General features: G+C 43.5%; 1 protein-coding gene and 1 long non-coding RNA gene across 8 annotated transcripts in view; both read left to right on the top strand.

Annotated features, from left to right (window-relative positions):
* aebp1b (AE binding protein 1b) overlaps nt 1–23,911 on the top strand; it is a 25,433-nt gene extending 1,522 nt beyond the window's left edge. Inside the window, exons 2-23 of the mRNA XM_052461796.1 lie at nt 4,715–4,975; nt 5,122–5,169; nt 5,386–5,544; nt 8,158–8,241; nt 9,611–9,688; nt 10,606–10,662; nt 14,560–14,637; nt 14,772–14,881; nt 15,307–15,446; nt 15,778–15,862; nt 16,015–16,159; nt 16,264–16,355; nt 16,630–16,753; nt 17,008–17,204; nt 18,741–18,917; nt 19,350–19,534; nt 19,647–20,150; nt 20,456–20,586; nt 20,814–20,953; nt 21,860–21,959; nt 22,220–22,386; nt 22,476–23,911. Of these exons, the coding sequence (XP_052317756.1) occupies nt 4,715–4,975; nt 5,122–5,169; nt 5,386–5,544; nt 8,158–8,241; nt 9,611–9,688; nt 10,606–10,662; nt 14,560–14,637; nt 14,772–14,881; nt 15,307–15,446; nt 15,778–15,862; nt 16,015–16,159; nt 16,264–16,355; nt 16,630–16,753; nt 17,008–17,204; nt 18,741–18,917; nt 19,350–19,534; nt 19,647–20,150; nt 20,456–20,586; nt 20,814–20,953; nt 21,860–21,959; nt 22,220–22,386; nt 22,476–22,853 (3,440 nt within the window). The 3' untranslated portion in view covers nt 22,854–23,911. The remainder of the gene's footprint in view (nt 1–4,714; nt 4,976–5,121; nt 5,170–5,385; nt 5,545–8,157; nt 8,242–9,610; nt 9,689–10,605; nt 10,663–14,559; nt 14,638–14,771; nt 14,882–15,306; nt 15,447–15,777; nt 15,863–16,014; nt 16,160–16,263; nt 16,356–16,629; nt 16,754–17,007; nt 17,205–18,740; nt 18,918–19,349; nt 19,535–19,646; nt 20,151–20,455; nt 20,587–20,813; nt 20,954–21,859; nt 21,960–22,219; nt 22,387–22,475) is intronic.
* On the top strand, nt 5,658–8,144 carry LOC127907295 (uncharacterized). 7 transcript variants are annotated; one of them, XR_008064086.1, is made up of 5 exons: nt 5,658–6,806; nt 6,846–6,911; nt 6,982–7,059; nt 7,151–7,396; nt 7,434–8,144. It is a non-coding gene; the product is annotated as an uncharacterized LOC127907295 (long non-coding RNA). The 7 variants fall into 7 exon arrangements; XR_008064087.1 differs by lacking the exon at nt 6,846–6,911 and having other exon boundaries at nt 6,955–7,059; nt 7,190–7,396; XR_008064083.1 differs by lacking the exon at nt 6,846–6,911 and having other exon boundaries at nt 6,955–7,059.
* Nucleotides 23,912–24,180: the final 269 nt, after the last annotated feature.

The raw sequence follows: 24,180 nt of genomic DNA, 5'->3' as shown, positions 1-24,180 counted from the left end.
CTTTCAGTCACTATGATAAGTCCAACAGTGTCTACACACACACACACACACACACACACACACACACACACACACACACACACACACACACACACACACACACACACACACACACACACACACACACACACACACACACACACACACACACACACACACACACACACACACACACACACACACACACACACACACACACACACACACACACACACACACACACACACACACACACACACACACACACACACACGGACTGTCTCTTGGCCCAAAGCAGAGTAGACCTGGGACTGTGGAAGATTCAGTCTGCTGCAGTAACAGTCCTGGCTGGGCTCTGACCTGAGCATCTTGGAGACAGATTTGTACAGCTAACTTTGATTTTCTACTGTACTGTTCTGTACCACAGATCCCAGCTCAAAAATGGAAGGATTCATCCTCTGAGATGGGCTGATGATGCAGTGTTAGTTATATAACACATTTTGTTTCTGATATTCACAGCCTAACATCGAGTAAACTTCAGCACACACATCTGTTGGATTTAATCAGTCCCATTTCCCAATTAAATTGCACCAAAACCTTGTATTTACATGGAAATTACATTAGCTAGTAGGTACTGTAACTATTTTGTGGGTACACATTGTTACATAGCTTGTAGTGCACTATGTAAAACTTACTGTTATAGGCTACATATTTATGGCTTGCACAATTGAAAAGACATTAGAAACACCAACTACACAGAATCAGATTTCTTAAGGACAGGGACAGGACAATGTTGATGACGCTCTGACAGCGTGCCATTACAGTTTGGCTGGGTTACGAACGGAGATGAATATTGAATACACATGAATACAGAGCCTCTGTTCCACAGGTACAGTTGAAGTCAGACGTTTACATACAGTACACCTTAGCCAAATACATGTAACAATTCCTGACATTTAATCCTAGTAAAAATTCCCTGTCTCAGTTAGGATCACCACTGTATTTTAAGAATGTGAAATGTCAGAATAATAGTAGAGAGAATTATTTCTTTCAGCTTTTATTTCTTTCATCGCATTCCCCGTGAGTCAGAAGTTTACATATGCTCAATTAGTATTGGGTAGCATCGCCTTTAAATTGTATAACTTAGTTAGGTAAAACATTTCGGGTAGCCTTCCACAAGCTTCCCACAATAAGTTGGGTGAATTTTGGCCCATTCCTCCTGAGAGCTGGTGTAACTGAGTCAGGTTTGTAGGCCTCCTTGCTCGCACACGCTTTTTCAGTGGTGCTCATGAATTTTCAATGGGATTGAGGTCAGGGCTTTGTGATGGCCACTCCAATTCTTTGACTTTGTTGTCCTTAAGCCATTTTGCCACAACTTTGGAAGTATGCTTGTGGTCATTGTTTGGAAGACCCATTTGCGACCAAGCTTTAACTTCCTGGCTGATGTATTGAGATGTTGCTTCAATATATCCACATTATTTTCTTCCACGATGCCATCTATTTTGTGAAGTTCAACAGTCCCTCCTGCAGCAAAGCACCCCCACAACATGATGCTGCCATCCCTGTGCTTCACGGTTGGGATGGTGTTCTTTGGCTTGCAAGCCTCCCCCTTTTTCCTCCAAACATAACTATAGTCATTATGGCCAAACAATTCTATTTTTGTTTCATCAGACGAGAGGACATTTCTCCAAAAAGTACGATCTTTGTCCCCATGTGCAGTTGAAAACCGTAGTCTGGCTTTTTATTATGGTGGTTTTGGAGCAGTGGCTTCTTCCTTGCTGAGCAACCTTTCAGGTTATGTCAATATAGGACTCGTTTTACTGTGGATATAGATCATTTTGTACCTGTTCCATCCAGCATCTTTACAAGGTCCTTTGCTGTTGTTCTGGGATTGATTTGCACTTTTCGCACCAAAGTACGTTCCATTCCAGGAGACAGAACGCGCCTCCTTCCTGAGCGGTATGACGGCTGCGTGGTCCCATGGTGTTTATACTTGCGTATTATTGTTTGTACAGATGAACGTGGTACCTTCAGGCATTTGGAAATTGCTCCCAAGGATGAACCAGACTTGTGGAGGTCTAAAAGAAAATTCTGAGTGATTGCTTTTGATTTTCCCATGATGTCTAGCAAAGAGGCCCTGAGCTTAAAGGTAGGGCTTGAAATACACCTACAGGTCCTTCTGTAGCTCAGTTGGTAGAGCATGGCGCTTGTAACGCCAGGGTAGTGGGTTCAATCCCCGGGACCACCCATACGTAGAATGTATGCACACATGACTGTAAGTCGCTTTGGATAAAAGCGTCTGCTAAATGGCATATATTATATTATTATTATTATTACCTCCAATTGACTCAAATGATGTCAAATTGCCTATCAGAAGCTTCTAAAGCCATGACATAATTTTCTGGAATTTTCCAATCTGTTTAAAGGCACAGTCAACTTAGTGTATGTAAACTTCTGACACACTGGAATTGTGATACAGTGAATTATAAGTGAAAAATGACTTGTGTCATGCACAAAGTAGATGTCCTAACCAACATGCCAAAACTATAGTTTGTTATCGAGACATTTGTGGAGTGGTTGAAAAATGAGTTTTAATGACTCCAACCTAAGTGTATGTAAACTTCCGACTTCAACTGTAGGTCACTGGCACAGGTATTCAAATAGCCACGAATAGAGAGAGGGAAATACCAATGAATACACTCCAATGACTTCTGTAATTACACAACTTATTGTTTCCCAAAACAAAACAATGCAATACAAATGCAATACAATGCCCTCCGTGGCGATTTAGGCAGTACAAGAGCACAATTACAACCACATCCTATACCTAGCATGCAGCATACTATGAATATGTACAGTGAGGGAAAAAAAGTATTTGATCCCCTGCTGATGTTGTACGTTTGCCCACTGACAAAGAAATGATCAGTCTATAATTTTAAAGGTGGGTTTATTTGAACAGTGAGAGAATAACAACAACAAACAATCCAGAAATATGCATGTCAAAAATATTATAAATTGATTAGCATTTTAATGAGGGAAATAAGTATTTGAACCCTCTGCAAAACATGACTTAGTACTTGGTGGCAAAACCCTTGTTGGCAATCAGAGGTCAGATGATCCTTGCGTTTGGCCACCAGGTTTGCACACATCTCAGGAGGGATTTTGTCTCACTCCTCTTTGCAGGTCTTCTCCTGACGTTTGGCAACTCGAACCTTCAGCTCCCTCCACAGATTTTCTAAGGGATTAAGGTCTGGAGACTGGCTAGGCCACTCCAGGACCTTAATGTGCTTCTTCTTGAGCCACTCCTTTGTTGCCTTGGCCGTGTGTTTTGGGTCATTGTCATGCTGGAAAACCCATCCACGATATTTGACAGTACATGGCCCCGTCCATCGTCCCTTTGATGCAGTGAAGTTGTCCTGTCCCCTTAGCAGAAAAACACCCCCAAAGCATAATGTTTACACCTCCATGTTTGACGGTGGGGATGGTGGCCTTGGGGTCATAGGCAGCATTCCTACTCCTCCAAACACGGCGAGTTGAGTTGATGCCAAAGAGCTCCATTTTGGTCTCATTTGACCACAACACTTTCACCCAGTTGTCCTCTGAATCATTCAGATGTTCATTGGCAAACTTCAGACGGGCATGTATATGTGCTTTCTTGAGCCTTGCCTTGCGGGCGCTGCAGGATTTCAGTACTTCACGGCGTAGTGTGTTACCAATTGTTTTCTTTGTGACTATGGTCCCAGCTGCCTTGAGATCATTGACAAGATCCTCCCGTGTAGTTCTGGGCTGATTCCTCACCGTTCTCATGATCATTGCAACTCCACGAGGTGAGATCTTGCATGGAGCCCCAGGCCGAGGGAGATTGACAGTTATTTTGTGTTTCTTCCATTTGCGAATAATCGCACCAACTGTTGTCACCTTCTCACCAAGCTGCTTGGTGATGGTCTTGTAGCCCATTCCAGCCCAGTGTAGGTCTACAATCTTGTCCCTGACATCCTTGGTGAGCTCTTTGGTCTTGGCCATAGTGGAGAGTTTGAAATCAGATTGATTGATTGCTTCTGTGGACAGGTGTAGAGCACTTTTATAACAGTTACCTGTATAAAAAACTGAGATTATTGGAGCACTCAATTTATAACATTTTTTTAAGAGTGTCTCTCATTGCTACCTAATCTCAGCAAAATCAGCAGGGGATTATTTTTCCCTCACTGTATTCAGAGGAAGCGGCAGAAAAAGACACCTGGGTTTTAAGCCAGAAATCTTTCTGCATGTGTGTGTGTGTGTGTGTATGTGTGTGTGTGTGTGTGAGAGTAGAGAACCCTGTTGAACAGAACACCCAGCCTGTCTGTCCGACGTTAGCTCAGCTGTGCCCCCTGCTAGGATGATTCTGTCTGGCAGATTTCCCCACACCTGTCTGGTCCGGGATTTCGGTCATTCTGTCTGTCTGTCTCTCTGTTTCCCACTGTTTTTCCTCTGTCACCATCTCTCTCTCTGCCCCCTCTATCACTCTAGTTATATTTGTTTATCTGTCTCTCTATCTCTCATCAGTCTACTTCAGTAGCAGAGAGTTGGTGTTGATGTATAGCCTTTGATTGAATGCCATCTTGTCATATCCTGGCTTATCCGACTGTTAGAGGATTGTTATGTACTGTTAAACCTGACATTGGACCCTCAGGGATTAACATGTCAAAATTACCAAGTTTATTAACTTTCCTTTCCCCCGTTGTCCATCTCCAAGCCAGGGTCAGGAGAGCCGAAGAGGAGGGCAAAGGTAATAAAAAGAAGGGCAAGAAAGACAAGAAAGACAAGAAGAACAAGGAGCCCAAAGTGCCCAAGGCCACCAAGAAGCCTAAAGCAGACAAAAAGCCAAAGAAGGGCAAAGGAAAGGAGCCACGGACAGAAGCACCTACAACAACTCCACCACCTACAACTACCACACTACCACCCACAACTACCACACCACCACCTACAACTACCACAGAGGTGTACACAGAAGCAGGTAATGCAGTAACACACCACTCTACTACTGTAATCAACGTTTTCTATAAAAACAGACTAGAATTGGTTGATGAGATTTTTTAATGGCTTTGCATTGTGTGAGTAACAAAGTTGTTTGTAATACTTTGATCTCTGTCCCATCTGAAGCTCCCACAGAACCTGACCCATACCCAGACTACCCCTACACAGACAACGGTGAGATCATGTGTACAGATGACAAACTATTATATAATTTCTCTGAAGCCAGTGCCTGTGTTCTAATACCACTCAAAACGTTATAGTATAGCCACTTTGTTTATGATCTTATTTGTACCTTGAAAAACCATGTGGATTTTGTTTTATATCTTGCTTAAAAAAACAAATCTCCACACTAATAAAGTTACCTCTACTGTCTATGTGTCCCTCTGATAGAGGAGGACTACTGGAAGCCAGATGAGGAGGAGCCCGGAGGCCCAGTGGTCGACCCAGAAGATGACTACTGGAAGGGAGAGAACCCAACGGCCACGCCCCCCACTCTTGTGGTGGATGGAAAAGTGGACAAGGGAGACGAGGACTACTGGGACGCCAGATGTATGTTTCATCCCCCTCTGTGTCCTAAAATGAATGACTCAATTGACCGAATTAATGAATGAGTCAGGGGAGAACGACTTCACCCTTTCATTGAAGCCATGACGTTCAAGGTCGACCGGGGTACTACGGGCTGTTATTGCCAGAAAGCAAGGTCCTCCATTATAGGCAATTGGAAAATAGCAATCTTCATGGTCAATATTCGTGCTGCTATTACATCAGATGTATGTCCTTTAATCGATTATTTTAAAATCATACACAGAATGCCTTTCTAACCAATCAGATACGAGTACTCAATAATGCTGTGGTATAAACAAGGATAATATTGAATTATATTGAAATATAAGTGTAATTTAGTTTCTAATGGCAGCCTGCAATACTTGAGATATTCAATGAGAAGAGGCAGCACTGAGCTGTTGCACTGAGTGTACAAAACATTAAGAACACCTGCTCTTTCCATGACATAGACTGACCAGGTGAATCCAGGTGAAACTATGATCCCTTATTGACGTCACTTGTTAAATCCACTTCAATCAGTGTAGATAAAGGGGAGGATTCAGGTTAAAGAATGATTTTTAAGCCTTGAGACAATTGAGACATAGATTGTGTATGTGTGCCATTCAAAGGGTGAATAGGCAAGACAAAAGATTTAAGTGCCTTTGAATGGCATATGGTAATACGTGCCAGGCACACCGGTTTGTGTCAAGAACTGCAATGCTTCTGGGTTTTTCACGCTCAGCTGTTTCCCGTGTGTATCAAGAATGGTCCACAACCCAAAGGACATCCAGCCAACTTGAAGCATTGGAGTCAATTCGGGCCAGCATCCCTGTGGAACGCTTTAGACACCTTATAGAGTCCATGCCCCGACGTCCATGCGCAACTCAATATTAGGAAGGTGTTCCTAATGTTTAGTATACTGTGTATATATGCAGTCTATGGATGGAATAAATGAATGAATGTAACAAAGGCATCAATGACAAAAAATTACAATTTCAATTAACTTTACTAACTACTTCAAAATTATTATTATAAATTAAGTATTTTTTCAAACACTAGCTATTAGTTTAAACGTGTACTATAGGTGTATAACCTACCAGCCCTCACAGTCTCTCGTCTTAATTAGATGTCCATCCATTTTTCTCAAATGTTAAATTGCTAAGTTGTTCCAAATGTTGAATTTCGAAGTGTTAAAGGTTAAGTTTGGGCATTAACTCCAAATTCTTAAGGTTTGGCATGAACTCTGAATGGTTAAGGTAAGGGTTAAGGTTTGGCATGAGCTCTGAATGGTTAAGGTAAGGGTTAAGGTTTGGCATGAACTCTGAATGGTTAAGGTAAGGGTTAAGGTTTGGCATGAACTCTGAATGGTTAAGGTAAGGGTTAATGAACTCTGAATGGTTAAGGTGAAGGGTTAAGGTTTGGCATGAACTCTGAATGGTTAAGGTAAGGGTTAAGGTTTGGCATGAACTCTGAATGGTTAAGGTAAGGGTTAAGGTTTGGCATGAACTCTGAATGGTTAAGGTAAGGGAATGGTTGAATGGTTAAGGTAAGGGTTAAGGTTTGGCATGAACTCTGAATGGTTAAGGTTTGGCATGAACTCTGAATGGTTAAGGTAAGGGTTAAGGTTTGGCATGAACTCTGAATGGTTAAGGTAAGGGTTAAGGTTTGGCATGAACTCTGAATGGTTAAGGTAAGGGTTAAGGTTTGGCATGAACTCTGAATGGTTAAGGTAAGGGTTAAGGTTTGGCATGAACTCTGAATGGTTAAGGTAAGGGTTAAGGTTTGGCATGAACTCTGAATGGTTAAGGTAAGGGTTAAGGTTTGGCATGAACTCTGAATGGTTAAGGTAAGGGTTAAGGTTTGGTGAACTCTGAATGGTTAAGGTAAGGGTTAAGGTTTGGCATGAACTCTGAATGGTTAAGGTAAGGGTTAAGGTTTGGCATGAACTCTGAATGGTTAAGGTAAGGGTTAAGGTTTGGCATGAACTCTGAATGGTTAAGGTAAGGGTTAAGGTTTGGCATGAACTCTGAATGGTTAAGGTAAGGGTTAAGGTTTGGCATGAACTCTGAATGGTTAAGGTAAGGGTTAAGGTTTGGGATGGGATGGGGTTAAAATTCAATAACTTTTTATCTCTCGATTTCTCATCTCGATCCACTCTAAATCGAACCCTTAATGATATTTGCCAACTGGACCCTTTAACCAATGAGTCAGGTTTTCCACCTTATATGATGGAAATCTCATCTCATGTGAAGGTTTGTCAGTGACATTCATTGCAAAGCTCAGCTCATCTGAACTTTGTGGGATAGCTGCAACAGGTTTTCATTACTTTTGCTGTGTCCATAACTCCACTACTGTTTCACTCTACCATTCCTCCAGCTTTTCACTCCTACAGTATCTCACTCTCCTGCACCTCTCCATTTCTCTCTGTTCTCACTCCACCATCTCTCTCCATTCTCACCCTCTCCTTTCTCTTATTTCTCTACTCTTACTTCTTCATCTGCCTCCTTCCTTACTCTCATGTGCCTCTTCGATCTTGCTCTCTCTTTTCTCTTTTCTGCTCTCTTTCTTCTCTGAGATCTCCATTCTCACTTTCTCGTTTTCTCCGTTCTCCAATAACAGACGAGATGCCCGAGAATCTTCCTTTCCCTGATGGTACAGAGGTCGTCCCCACAGAGAAAGATGACTGGAGCTATGCTGTTACAGGTGACTTACATCTCAATTAATCAATCAGTCAGTCAGTCGGTCAATCAGGCAGTCAGTCACCGTTTAGAGGGCCACAGTGTATGCTGCTATTCCTCCTTTCTAAGAATGAAAGACAACCCCTGTTTTAGGGTTTATAGTGTGGAAGTCGATCCTGTAAACCATACGCTTAGACCTAGATTCACTCAGATCAGTTGATGTTTTGTCGGTGTCTGAGGTGTACAGCAGGGGTAGACAGCAGGGGTTCAAACTGTAGAACCCAGTTCCTACATTTTAATATAAAAATCGATTTTATCAAACAAAACTCTGCTACATTTTATCTCTGGGACCATCAGGAAGACAAATCAGAGCAAGATTACTGAATGTAAGTACATTATTTACCTTCAGAGTTGAATGTATCAAACCAGTTGCCGTGATAAGTGTTTTGTTGTTGTGCACTCTCTTCAAACAATAGCATGGTATTTTTTCACTGTAATAGCTACTGTAAATTGGACACAGGAGTTAGATTATACAGAATTTTTTAAGCTTTCTACCCATATAAGACATGTCTATGTCCTGGAAAGTTGTCTGTTACTCACAACGTCATTCTAGTAACATTAGTGAATGTTAGCAACAACCGTCCCGGTTTAGGGACACCGATTCCGTAGAGGTTAATGCAACTCTGTGCAGCCAATGCCAATGTCTGCTTTAGATATAATGCCTGGAGACGCTTGTAGATTTGATAGCTCTAATGCAGTTCCACCTCCAACGCCGTCAAAACAACCGCTACGCTGATGTCGGCTAAAGCGGATCAGATTGAATAGAGCTCTTAGTCCAGGGAATGACAGAGTAGGAGGCTAGATCATCACCCTGTTTTTTTAGAGGAGAGTGAGTGGGTGAGAGTGTAGTTCTAAACAGCCAAAGGCTTTTCATGGTTTTGTTTTTGAGCGAGAAGCCTTTCACAAGATGGCTGCTCTGGGATATTCCTTGTAAACTTAAATGAAACATTTAACTAGGCAAATAACAGGCAGCGTGTTATGCTAGCTTTATGTGGGTCCAAACAGAGTGTCTGTTGTCGCTGCAGAAATAAAGGCTCTGTTCCACCATCACTGTAGTGGAAGATTACTGTATTAATGTTTTGAAACTACATACTGCATTTCAGCTTCAGAGAGCTTTGGAAGGCACACATGAAACCAAAGAGACTCTCTCTGTGATGTTGTTTAGTAAAAAATAGATTAGTACTACTAGACAGGCTGCAAGTCTGTTTCTGCTTGAGCCAGGTTGCTGTGGCTTTGCCATGGCGGTTATGTACTGTTGAATCAATGCAGAAACAGTGTGCTACTCAATCTAGGATACTGTAATGATGGGTTTGTGTTTTCTCCTTCCAATACAGAGGAGCTTGTTACACCACCACCCACCTATGAAAGCCCATGGTACGAGGAGTATGACTACGGGCATAGTGGTGGACAGAGTACGTACACACACACACACTGTCCTTGTGGGGACCAAACAATTGATTCCCATTCAAAATCCTATTTTCCCTAACCCCTAAACCTAAACCTAACCCTTAACCGAACCCTAACCCATGAACCTAAACCTAACCCTAACCCCTAAACCTAACCCTTAAACCTAATTCTAACCTTAACCATAATTGCAACCCTAAACATAACCCTTAAGCCTAAAATAGCATTGCGAAATGTCTCCACTTGTCTGTATTGTTCTTGATTTACTATCCTTGTGAGGTAAAACCAAAAAAACACACACACACACACACTCTGCACTGTAAAATAAACCCTTGGCCAAATCTTCAATAGAAATATGTTTTTCATTTCAATGGGACCCTGTGGTGAAATAAAGATTAGATAGACACAATAAAGAACTGGGCCTTTACCACCGAGTCAAAAGTAATTGGGCCAACACTTCTCATTCCCCACAAGAATGAAAAAAAAAGAAGTGTATCCTGTTTCAATTATATGGTCTGTTGTCTAAGTTTGGGTTAAGCAAGACTTTGGCAGCTGATGTTCCAAACTCCCAAGTAAGAAAATACCAAGTAACTGGAACAAACAACAGTCAGATCAAGATTATTACCCCCTTCAAACACTTTGTCATGTTTATCATTTGGATATTGTGGCAAACCTTAAGAAACACCTGGGCCTGTTCAGGAGGGGGAAACTTTACAGAATGTTTGTGTGTATTATGATTGGTTGTCTGTCAGGTACAATAGGAAATCATGACGTTATCTTTTATTCTATCTGCAACGTTCTAAATGTTTCACTCCACTGAAAACACCCCACATACACGGTATACTGGTACATGTAATGGGGAGGTGGGGGAAAGTAACCTCAAATTCAGCCATGATTGTTTTTTTCCCTCCTTTGTTTACCACAGCGAAAAAACAGGAGGAGAGAGAGATCCAAAGGAGAGAAAAGGAGAGAGAGGATAGAGGTATTGTGCACAGACTATTTTTCCATTATGATCTGAATGACAGTGATCTATCTATCTTCAGTTGTAGATACTTCACATATACAGTAACATTTACATGTTGGTCATTAAGCAGACACTCTTATCCAGAGCAACTTACAGTCAATGCACTGACAAAAAAAATGCTGGGTTAAAAACAACCCAATTTGGGGTTTTTGGTAAATATGGGTACATATTGGATAGAACACACACTGGGTTATTTTGACCCAGTCAACCGATTGGGTTGCGTGAATAACCCAACATGTTGGGTTGTTGGGATTACCCAAACATTAATTTAACGATCAGTCGTTTAAAAAGAATTAACTTTCATTTTGGGTTGACGAGCAATTTTTGGAATCACGTTGTTGATTTTCATAACAAAGTCCACGAGACACAGAACTCCCTTTTGCAGAACAGAAAATGCGTAGTCAAAATGTAGTTGCCGTCTCAAAACGTAAATACATTCATCAAAACGATATTACACCATCGAAATTGCAAATACATTCATCAAAAGGAACACAACTGTCCTGCAAAAAGATCAACGCAACCACACTTCTGTCCAAACAGACAAAACAGAAAGTTAGTCTTTCTTTTAAAAATCCCAGTAGATCAAAACATTTTCTTTGCAGTCACTAAATCATGATGATCAAAATTGGAAGTACAAAAGTATACTAAAGTGCAGAATTATGGGCAATTACTCTCCTTTTATGCATATTTCACCAAACAATTTCATATATATCAAATCAAATTTGATCCCTGATTAAAAAATAATAAAACAAGCACATTGTGCAGCAGTCATTCATGGGTATCATCACAATCCATTTCCATCGTTTTTTAGTTTCCAATTGGGCACAGAAACACAATCCCACATTAGAAATAGGAAAGTTGAATACAACGGAGGAACACAACTGATATGAATGTACAGTATAGGCCTCAATCCACATCAAAGCAAAATTCTATAATGGAAGGTCACAATGTAAAAAAACACGAAAAAAAACAGTGACCCAATGTCTGCAACCCAGCAGATGGGTCAGCCAAACAACCCAGCAGATGGGTCAGCCAAACAACCCAGCAGATGGGTCAGCCAAACAACCCAGCAGATGGGTCAGCCAAACAACCCAGCAGATGGGTCAGCCAAACAACCCAGCAGATGGGTCAGCCAAACAACCCAGCAGATGGGTCAGCCAAACAACCCAGCAGATGGGTCAGTCAAACAACCCAGCAGATGGGTCAGCCAAACAACCCAGCAGATGGGTCAGCCAAACAACCCAGCAGATGGGTCAGCCAAACAACCCAGCAGATGGGTCAGTCAAACAACCCAGCAGATGGGTCAGCCAAACAACCCAGCAGATGGGTCAGTCAAACAACCCAGCAGATGGGTCAGTCAAACAACCCAGCAGATGGGTCAGCCAAACAACCCAGCAGATGGGTCAGCCAAACAACCCAGCAGATGGGTCAGTCAAACAACCCAGCAGATGGGTCAGCCAAACAACCCAGCAGATGGGTCAGCCAAACAACCCAGCAGATGGGTCAGTCAAACAACCCAGCAGATGGGTCAGTCAAACAACCCAGCAGATGGGTCAGCCAAACAACCCAGCAGATGGGTCAGCCAAACAACCCAGCAGATGGGTCAGTCAAACAACCCAGCAGATGGGTCAGTCAAACAACCCAGCAGATGGGTCAGCCAAACAACCCAGCAGATGGGTCAGCCAAACAACCCAGCAGATGGGTCAGCCAAACAACCCAGCAGATGGGTCAGTCAAACAACCCAGCAGATGGGTCAGCCAAACAACCCAGCAGATGGGTCAGCCAAACAACCCAGCAGATGGGTCAGTCAAACAACCCAGCAGATGGGTCAGTCAAACAACCCAGCAGATTTGATTTCAGATGGGTCAGCCAAACAACCCAGCAGATGGGTCAGTCAAACAACCCAGCAGATGGGTCAGCCAAACAACCCAGCAGATGGGTCAGTCAAACAACCCAGCAGATGGGTCAGTCAAACAACCCAGCAGATTTGATTTGATTTGATTTCAGATGGGTCAGCCAAACAACCCAGCAGATGGGTCATTCAAACAACCCAGCAGATTTGATTTGATTTGATTTCAGATGGGTCAGCCAAACAACCCAGCAGATGGGTCAGCCAAACAACCCAGCATTTTTTGTGTCCATTAAACTAAGGTAGGTAAAACAACCACATATCAGAGTCATTGCAAGTAAAACTTAGTAACACTGCGATGTCATACTTTGCACTGTCAAAGCTCCCAGTCAAGCAGATGAACATATGACCATGTCACTCACAGATTCATAATGTAGTGGAGGAATATCAGTCCCTAATGGTTCATGTTTCCGCTTAAAGGGAATGAGGAAAAAAAACACAGATATCCGTCTCTACCTGGGCATTGCAAACATGTAGCTGTGAAGCTTCAGTATGGCTCCACTTGCTAAGACTCTATCTAGAGCAGGACAAATCTGAACCATAGAGATGTGTTGTGAGGGAAGGTAGGGAAGGAAAGGTCGCTGGTTCGAATCCCAGAGTCAATTAGGTGAAAAATCTGTTGCTGTGCCATTGAGCAAGGCACTTAGCCCTAATTGCTTCTGTAAGTCCCTCTGGATAACAGAGTCTGCTTAATGACTCAAATGTAAATGTCTTTAACCTGTATTGGTGCATGGAAGAAGCTTTGAGCTGGAGCAGAAAGAAAGGAAGAGACAGGACAGCAGAGAGAGGTTACAGAACATGCTGGAAGGAAAGATGAGGGGGAGAGAGAAACAACATAAGGGATAAAAACAGAGTAGAGAGTCAAACAGTAATGGAGGGGAGAGATGTTGAAATCATGAGCTTAGAATGAAGATCGAAACACTCGTGATAAGAACCAACAGCTGTTGCCACATGTTCCATTCTGTACTGTACCTCCGAGGAGAGGAGAGTAGAACCAGCTAAATGTATCATCAGAATGGAACCAGGGACTTTTGTCTATGGGAGATTACACTGAGTCTACAAACATTAAGGACACCTGCTCTTTCCATGACAGACTGACCAGGTAAAAGCTATGATCCCTTAGTGATGTCACTTGTTTAATCCAATTTAATCAGTGTAGATGAATGGGAGACACAGGTTAAAGAAGGATTTCTAGGGCCTTGAGACATGGATTGAGTATGTGTGCCATTCAGAGGGTGAATGGGCAAGACAAAATATTGAAGTGCCTTTGAATGGGGTATGGTAGTAGGTTGCCAGGCGCACCGGTTTGTGTCAAGAACTGCAACGCTGCTGGGTTTTTCACGCACAACAGTTTCCCGTGTGTATCAAGAATGGTCTGCCACCCAAAGGACATCCAGCCAACTTAACACAACTGTGGGAAGCATTGGAGTCAACATGGGCCAGCATCCCTGTGGAACGCTTTCAACACCTTGTAGAATGGGGGCGGGGATACTCTGTCCACCACTAGCCGTGATTGCACATGTGTATGCAGAACAAAATCACATTTAATACAAAATGTGACAGCTTTCACATCCAGTTAGAGATAGACACTTTAAGCAGGGTTACCCATAAAATGTGACTGGTGGTTATGAAAGTTCGGATACAACAGTGTGCGGCCTGTCTTAGATTTACTGAAGAAAAAAAGAACAATCTGAATTTAATCGGCACATTCCTGAATTTGGAGAAACATAATACATCTGGTTTCCTGCCTATCTGCAATGTGGATCCTCTGAGGCATTACTGCAGTTGTCGATAAATACACACACACACACACACACACACACACACACACACACACACACACACACACACACACACACACACACACACACACACACACACACACACACAGAGAGAATCCATTACTGGAATTGTAGTTAGTGATTGACTATGGTCCTGTTTGACAGAGAGAGCTCAGCAGAGGAGGGAGGAGGAAGAGAGGGCCAAAGCCAAGAAGAGACCACACGTATTCAAGGAGCCCAAAAGTAAGTAACTTGCTACCATCCAATGATACTATACTCAGTTAGTCAAAGTTTTAGCAAGAGCTTCAGAGGTTTTCCATTGTGGTTTGAAGTTTTTGTGATGTGTGTGTGACTGAGATGTTTTCCCCTGGTGGCAGAGTGTCCTCCCCTGGGTATGGAGTCTCATAGGATAGAATCAGACCAGCTGCTGGCCTCCTCCATGTCTCACTACCGCTACAGCCAAGCCAGGGCACGACTCAACATACAGGTAACCCTAACCCTTACACACTAACACTAACCTTCACACACTGACCCTCACCCTCACCCACTAACCTTAAGACACTAACCCTCACACACTGACCTTAAACCTTCACACACACACTAACCTTAACCTTCACACACACTAACCTTAACCTTCACACACACTAACCTTAACCTTCACACACACTAACCCTCACACTCTAACCTTAACCTTCACACACTAACTCTCACATGCTAAGTCTAACCCTCTCACACTAACCCATAACCCTTATACACTAACCCTAACACATTGACGAACCCTAAGTCTCAGTACTGCTCCAGCCAACACAGAGCATGACTCAACATGCAGGTACACTCCTCACACTAATTTGAACCCGACGGTAAGCCCCCTTACACTCATCTCCAACAATGTATGGTTTCCATGGTTTCCAGGCTTCGGATGATGAGGAGGACATGCATGGTGGGGCGTGGTGTCCTAACCCAGAGGACAATATTCACTGGTTTGAGATGGACGCTCGCAGATCAACAGAGTTTACTGGGATCATAACACAGGGACGAGACTCACGCAACGAGTAAGACACACAAGCACACACACGTTTATTTTACTATCCTTGTGGGGACCAAAACATGAGTTCCCATTCCTATTTTCCCTAACTCCTAACCCTTAATCTTAACCCTGAAACTGAATCTAACCCTAACAGATCACCCTAAACCTAATCCCTAACCTTAATCCTAACACTAAAATAGACTTTTTACTTGTTTTACCCTCCTTGTGAGGACTTCTGGTCCCCACAAGGATAGTGAAACCAAACCAAACACACACACACACAGTGAATTTCAGAAATTATCAGAAACATCAAAGACAAAATGGTGACAAAATGTGTGCGCGTCTTTCTGTTTCAGGAGTGACTTTGTGACATCGTACTACGTGCAATTCAGTAATGACAGCAGAGAATGGAAAACCATCCATGACGGTTACTCTGACTGGGTGAGTCTGTCAGCCTCGCTGCTTCAAATGTACTTTGGTCCCAGGGTTCACTCTCATGCTTTTTTTAATGGGGCACAAAAGTTCACCATGTCAAATATATTTGTCTCTCCCTCTCTTTTTACCCCCCTCCTCCCCCCTCTCTCTGTCTCTAGTTGTTTTTTGGTAACTCCGATAAGGATACCCCTGTGCTGAATCAGTTAGCTGAGCCCATACTAGCACGCTACATCAGAGTTATCCCTCAGAGCTGGAATGGTAGTTGCTGTATGAGGCTGGAGGTACTAGGCTGCCCACTGCCTGGTGAGTGACACATGCACCCACCCTACTAGACTTCTGGTCCCCACAAGGATAGTAAAACGTAAAACACATGCAAACGTTCACACTGTGCATTTTTATTTCCTCAGACCCCACCAGTGCCTATCAGAGGCTGCAGAATGAGGTGACTCCAGTCCAGTACCTGGACTTCAGACATCACAACTACTCAGACATGGTCACGGTGAGACGGAACACTCCCATTTCAGGGGACTTACATTTACATTTAAGTCATTTAGCAGACGCTAAGGTCATCAGTGCCACCTATTTGAACTTGAATCAGGTGTAATGTTTTGTCTGACAGATTGTGACAACTGACTTCAACTCTGTCGTGACTCTTTGGGGATTCATTTAATAAGATTTGTTGGGCTTGAACAAAGACTTGCACAGACCCCACTGAAGGTGTCCCGGACCAGGGTTGGTAAATGCTGCTTTCCCCTGTGCGTCTCTTCTGGTAGATGATGAAGTCCGTGTCTGAGGAGTGTCCCAACATCACCAGTATGTACAGCCTGGGTCGCAGCTCCAACGGACTGGACATCCTGGCCATGGTGATATCAGGCAACCCCACAGAACACGAGATAGGTAGGATGAAACAAATATTGTGTCTGTGTCCACAGTTTTCAGAACATGCACCCATTAGTTATTCCAGGCTAACTGCACCCATTAGTTGTTCCAGGCTAACTGCACCCATTAGTTGTTCCAGGCTAACTGCACCCATTAGTTGTTCCAGGCTAACTGCACCCGTTTGTTATTCCAGGCTAACCTTCATAGAAAGCTCTGTACTCATGTCCTCTCAAGCATGGAAAGACAATGACAATCTGTGTTTTTCTCCTTAGGTGAGCCGGAGTTCCGCTACACGGCCGGTCTCCATGGAAACGAGGCGACGGGGCGGGAGATGGTTCTTCTTCTGTTGCAGTACCTGTGTAAGGAGTACAATGATGGCAACCCCAGAGTGCGCCGCCTGGTGGAGGGAATACGTATCCACCTGGTGCCCTCACTCAACCCAGATGGGCAGGAGAAAGCCCTGACAGTGGTCAGTACTGGATATAATAATATAATAATATATGCCATTTAGCTGACGCTTTTATCCAAAGCGACTTACAGTCATGTGTGCATACATTCTACGTATGGGTGGTCCCGGGAATCGAACCCACTACCCTGGCGTTACAAGCGCCATGCTCTACCAACTGAGCCACAGAAGGACCACCGATATCATACGGTTCATTCTTGGATTGCGGTGGTAAATGTTGTCCCTTGACTTTGACACCATGTAAAAACAATTAAAAATTACCAAAACATTTAAAATAATACATTCTAATTTTATTTCATTGTTATTTAATAAGAAAACATATGTGAGTCCTTTGTACTGAAAAACAACTATTATGCATTGTTGAAACTACAGGGGGCTAGCAAATTGGCTTGTCCCACTGGTGATGTGTAGGGGTGTAGTGACATGTTTTGGTGTTTAGAGATGCTGTATCTATTATTTTGAATGCTAGACAGTAAACAAAAGTATTTCATATACTTTTGATCTCCCAAACTCAACTCTGGACCTTGAAGTCAGTTCTACTGTATTGTTTCATTGTTCCCCTCTAATCAGGGATTGATTTAGACCTGAGACACCAGGTGGGTGCAATTAATTATCAGGTAGAACAGAAAACCAGCAGGCTCTGGACCTCGTAGGGTCAGAGTTGAATAACCTTGCTGTAGATCAATAAAAACACCTATTGTTTTACTAGTAGATTGTGTGTCCCTCAGTTTTATGTCGTTGGTGTTACCACTTTGAAAATCGCTGATTACAAAGATATACCGAGACCTTGAGCATTTTCTCCCGTGGCAAACTGTTATTGAGGGAGGGTTCTATATTAAAGAAAATTATTATCTTATCACGACCTTTCAGTATGTCATACATTTGAGAATTTCATGTATCATTTTGTGTCAGCCAATTTAAATAAATGAAATAATGAATCACTTCAGTAAATTATTAATTTAAGGATTAACCTTAAATTAATTAAATTAACCTTAGATTTGAGCATTTGTGGCCTCCATTTCACAAAATCCTCATTGGTGTTACTACTCCACTGGTGGCACAATGTTAACATAATGGTAAAACATATTTTAAGTCATTAAGCTACCATATTAGTTGATTTAAATTGGGAAGATGTACCCAACTACATTTCAATGAAAAATCAAGTAATTATTTTCCAAAATGCCATGCCAAAATGCCATGCCAAAATGCCACCGTTATTCAAGAACGACCCTTACAGGGAAATACAGCCTGTATTTATACTTTACACTTCCAGGGTGCAAATCTGTTTTCTTCTATTAAGGAAAAGGGGTGCCAGACAGTTTCTGATTTAGCCAACTTGTTGTCCTGTAGGAAAGTATTGTTGTATGCAGGAACAGTCTAGCACCCAACTTTATTTTCCTCAAGAGAAGAAAACATGTCTCAAGTCAAGACTAGAGACATTCAAACAAATCCTAAGACGTTTGGTTTTAACACATTGATATTACTGCAGTAAAAATGCAGCCCATATCTCCATAACATCCTGTCCCATTGACACCATAGGGTTCCGAGCTGAGTGGTTGGACAACAGGCCACTGGACGGAGGACGGCTATGACATCTTCCAGAACTTCCCAGACCTGAACAGTGTTTTGTGGGAGGCCGAGGACAAGGGCATGGTGCCCAAACTGATCCCCAATCACCATGTCAAGATCCCTGCAGATCAAGAGGGGGATGACAGGGTGTGTGGAGGAAGGAGGTGGAGGGAGGGAGAGGGGAGGGAGGGAGGGGATGGTAAGGGAGAAAGAGAGGGGATGAAGACAGGAGGGGAGAAAAAGGAGAGAAGGAAATGTAGATGGTGTGAAGAGCAGAGACAGTACAAGCAAGTCCATTTCTCTGTTTATCAACTTAACAAGGGGACCCGAGAGGCACAGTGGTCAAAGTCACTGCATCTCAGTGCTAGGGGTGTCACTACAGACCCTGGTTCGATTCCAGGCTGTATCACATCCAGCCATGATTGGGAGTCCTATAGGGCAGCACACAATTGGCCCAACATCCTTCGGGTTAGGGTTTGGCCGGGGTATGCCGTCATTGTAAATAAGAATTTGTTCTTAACTGACTTGCCTAGTTACATTTTAAAAAGACGGCTGCTGTTTGTTCTTCTTGTTCTGCAGATTGCTGTGGAGACTCGAGCCATCATCTTGTGGATGGAGAGCCACCCATTCGTACTGGGGGCCAACTTCCAGGGGGGGGAGAGGTTCGTGGCGTACCCATACGACAATCACCACCTAACCAAGACCGCCGGCACCAGCACCAGAGAGGGCAAGAGAGAGAGGGCACAGAGTCGCAAGAAGAGACAGTACGAGGCGCTTCTTCTCTCTTTCTCTTCCTGCACTCTTGGTATTTTTGGCAGGAATAATAATGATATGAAACCAAATAAGCAATCAACTCCATTTAAATCATTCTTCTAGGTACGAGGAGTTTGACGTGACGGAGTGGGGGAGGGACTACGACCGCGAGGAGCCGGAGGAAGACGATAGAAACAGGGGATACCAGCAGCCAGAAGAAGACCAGTGGAACAGGGGATACCAGGAGCCAGAAGAGGACCAGTGGAACAGGGGATACCAGCAGCCAGAAGAAGACCAGTGGAACAGGGGATACCAGCAGCCAGAAGAAGACCAGTGGAACAGGGGATACCAGCAGCCAGAAGAAGACCAGTGGAACAGGGGATACCAGCAGCCAGAAGAAGACCAGTGGAACAGGGGATACCAGCAGCGAGAAGAAGATCAGTATAACAGAGGATACCATCAGCCGGAGGAGGAGTGGAGGGGACATGGCTATGGCCACAGGGAAGAGGAGGATGACAGAGGGAGAGGGGAGGATGACAGAGGGAGAGGGGAGGATGACAGTGGGAGAGGGTGGTACTCAGAGCCTGAGGATGAACCCAGGGCCACAGCAGACGCCTCATTTTTCAGGTGTGTAGCATGAAGTAAATGTTTTTATTTAACTATGCAAGTCAGTTAAGAACTCATTCTTATTTACAATGACGGCCTACACCGGTCAAACCCGGACGACGCTGGGTCAATTGTGCGCCGCCGTATGGGACTCCAAATCACAGCCGGTTGTTATACAGCCTGGATTCAAACCAGAGTGTCTGCAGTGACACCTCTAGCACTGAGATGTAGTCCCTTAGATCTCCGTGCCGCTCGGGAGCCCAAGTTAACCACAGATCTAGGATCAGATTACCCTATCTGACTGTGTGTGTGTTTGTGTGTTATAGGTGGTTGGCCATCTCTTATGCCTCTACTCACCTGTCGATGACATACACTTCCCAAGGCTCCTGTCACGGCAATGACATCACTGGAGGCGTTGGAATCGTCAATCGCGCCAAGTGGCAGCCCGTCACAGGAAGTAAGGACTGACAACATCCCTTTTTTATTCCATTGTTGTCTGCTGTTCATTAAGCCATTTTTTATGATAGTCGACATTACATACAGTAGTTCAAAAAGGTTGAAACCTGTAATGTAACATTGATTAGAGTAAAGGACCCAGTTTTGGGGATAATGGCGCTCTCTGGTGGTTCATCATTTGCATTGCGGGTTCTCACCTATCTTCTCCCCCTCTCCCTCCATCCTCAGGTATGAATGACTTCAGCTACCTGCACACTAACTGTCTGGAGCTGTCAGTGTTCCTTGGCTGTGATAAGTTCCCCCATCAGAGTGAGCTGGTCATTGAGTGGGAGAAGAACAGAGAGGCCATGCTCACCTTCATGGAGCAGGTACACAGAGACACACGTATGCACACACAGAGAAATTATTAACACATTTTGAGAGTATACCAAACACACACACAGTCCTGGAGTGTGGCCGTAGAGCAGTGGTATTCAAATCTGGGGTCGCCAAAATGTAATATTATGTATATATACAGTGCATTCGGAAAGTATTCAGACCCCTTGAATTTTTCCACATTTTGTTACGTTATAGCCTTATTCTAAAATGGAATAAATAAAAATGTTTCCTCAATCTACACACAATACCCCATAATGACAAAGTGAAAATATTTTTTTTTTGCAAATGTATATAAAAAAATGACCTAACTTATATAAGTATTCAGACCCTTTTCTATTTTTCTATGAGACTCGAAATTGAGCTTAGGTGCATCCTGTCTTCATTGATCGTCCTTGAGATGTTTCTACTTGAGTGGAGTCCACTTGTGGTAAATTGGACATGATTTGGAAAGGCACACACCTGTTTATATAAGGTCCCGCATTTGAATGTGTATGTCAGAGAAAAAAACCAAGCCATGAAGTCAAAGGAATTGTTCGTAGAGCTCCGAGACGGGATTGTGTCGAGGCACAGATCTGGGGAAGGGTAACCAAAAAATGCCTGCCGCATTGAAGGTCTGAAGAAGTTTGGAACCACCAACACTCTTCCTAGAGCTGGCTGCCTAGCCAAACTAAGCCATCGGGGGAGAAGAGCCTTGATCAGGGAGGTGACCAAGACCCCAATGGTCACTCTGACAGAGTTCCAGAGTTCCTCTGTGGAGATGGGAGAACCTTCCAGAAGGACAACCATCTCTGGGATCGCAAGAAATTGTGGGAAAAATGGGGTCCCCACTGAAAAAGTTTGTATACCACTTCTGTAGAGTGACTGACCTTTTGAACCCTGGTTTTCACCCCACTCAGGTGCAGCGTGGGATCAGGGGCGTAGTAAAAGACAATGAGGGGAACCCCATCGCTAATGCTACAGTTTCTGTAGAGGGGGTCAACCATGATGTCTCTACAGGTGGGTACAGTGTCTGGCTTTGTGTTAACCATGTACCATAGCCTACTGCCCTTGGCATTCTGACTGCTGTGCACACATGAATGTAGCTATGCACTGTTATATTGGTATATTCATTAAACTACAGCTGGGGTAGATATTGGTAACAACCTGTTGTCCCTTCCCCCTGAACAAACATACATGCAGTGGATGTCCAGGAGCCTGCAAGTGCCATCTTTAGTGAGTGTGCAGTCTAAGCCCTCTCCTCTCTGCTCCCTACACAGCTGTAACAGGGGACTACTGGCGCTTGTTGAACCCAGGTGAGTACCGTGTGACGGTGCGGGCAGAAGGCTTCGCCCCCCTGACCAAGCTGTGTGTGGTGGGCTACGAGGCAGGGGCAACTACCTGCAGCTTTAACCTGGCCAAGTCCAACTGGGACCGCATCAAACAAGTGGGTACTGCTACACCCGTAATTATATTGCCTATTAGCCACTTTAGAGCCATTGAAGCACTATATAAATGCCATCTATTCATCCACAGATCATGGCCCTGCACGGCAACAAGCCCATACGCCTGCTCAGCCACGGCAACGGCGGAACAAGACAGAACACGGTCTCCAATGGCAACAGGCATGTGGGGCATCCCGACAGGGTCTCCGCCATAGATCCTAATGTGCGTCGCAAGCAAATGCAAAAGCTAGAGCTCGACCGCCGTCGTCGTCTACGGCAACAGAGACTGATGAGATCGACAACAACGTTGCCCCCGACGACCACGCCAGTTCCCACGACAATAGAGGCGGAGCCCACCACTGCTTGGTACGACTCCTGGTTCATAGGAGAGGGGCAAACGTCGGCACCGGAAAATTTCACGGACTCCATCTTGGATTACAAATACGAGTACAAGATCGACGATTACTAAACTAAACACCAAGGCCTTGCTCAAATACAGGTATTTGAACAGGAACAATGTCATAGTCCTGAGCCCAGGCTGTTAACTCAATTCTTAGAGTAGACAACTAAGTGACCCCTTAAAGGGATATTTGGCAATGATGCCCTGTATCTACTTCCCCAGAGTCAGAGGAACTCGTAGATACCATTTTTATGTCTCTGTGTCAAGTATGAAGGAAGTTCGAGTTAGTTTTGCAAGCCAATGCTAACTAGCATTAACACAATGACTAGAAAGATGCTAGCAGATACCCATAGACTTCCAGTCATTGCGCTAAAGCTAGTTAGCAATTGCGCTAGCACTAGTTAAGAACTTCCATCAAACTGCACACAGATACATAAAAATGGTATCCACGAGTTCATCTGACTCTGGGGAAGTAGATAAATCCCAAAGTATCCCTTTAAAGAACTGACAGGTTCTTGAAACTCCAATAACTCTGGAAGCCCCCCAGCCATCCATTCTTTCAGATCAACAAAGGGGCCACAAGAAGTGTTTAGGTATATCTGCAAAAACTGATCCAAGGAACAATGCAGTGTTGAATGCAAAAACAGTCAGGCACACAAGCTAATGCCAGTGGTCTGTATAAATGCTCGAGTAGGTATTTTGATACAACGTTAACACACACAAAAATGTCAGTTTCGAGTAGAAAAATAGAACCACTGATATCTGGAAAACACATTTTATACCAATTCAATTTGAAAGGTTGTTGCAAAGCTTTCCTGGAGAATGTACTTCAGAGATCATGTAGATCTGGTGGTTGTAGATTACGCACATGTTTTACTATCACCTCCCACCCTTGAAGAGTCAAAACAAAGAATCAAAGTTTCTATTTTTCTTATAAATTGTGGATTAATGTACATTATTTTCACACATTGACAGCAAAGTCATAATATCGACATACAGTAACTTGACAAAAATGTTTGTTGAATAGTAAGAGAGAAATCAAAAGAGATTTCCTGAAATGTTCCTCATAATTTAGCTGAGGTAGAGGAAAGACATTTTTTCAATTAATAAAGGCTTGTTTACATACAGCATTTGTGTTTTGTTCTTCATGTCCACACTGAGCAAAAATGTGACCGACCCCCTCAATTTGGTCTTATGTGGCAGAATTGGAATTTCTGTTTTTTATTTTATTTTTTACATTGGATAAAAGTAGAGACTCAGAACTAGAAAATGGTATAGCATACACTGCATTTGAGGAATAATGGGAAAGTAATTCTGCTTTGAAAGTTGATAAAGTTGGTCCTTGAATATTTTGGTATACTTACTGGAGAGCTCTGTCTCCACCCATTCAGCATCT

Source organism: Oncorhynchus keta, chromosome 14 (genome assembly GCF_023373465.1).
Source record: "Oncorhynchus keta strain PuntledgeMale-10-30-2019 chromosome 14, Oket_V2, whole genome shotgun sequence".
Taxonomy (NCBI): domain Eukaryota; kingdom Metazoa; phylum Chordata; class Actinopteri; order Salmoniformes; family Salmonidae; genus Oncorhynchus; species Oncorhynchus keta.
This window is presented reverse-complemented; position numbering and strand designations above follow the sequence as displayed.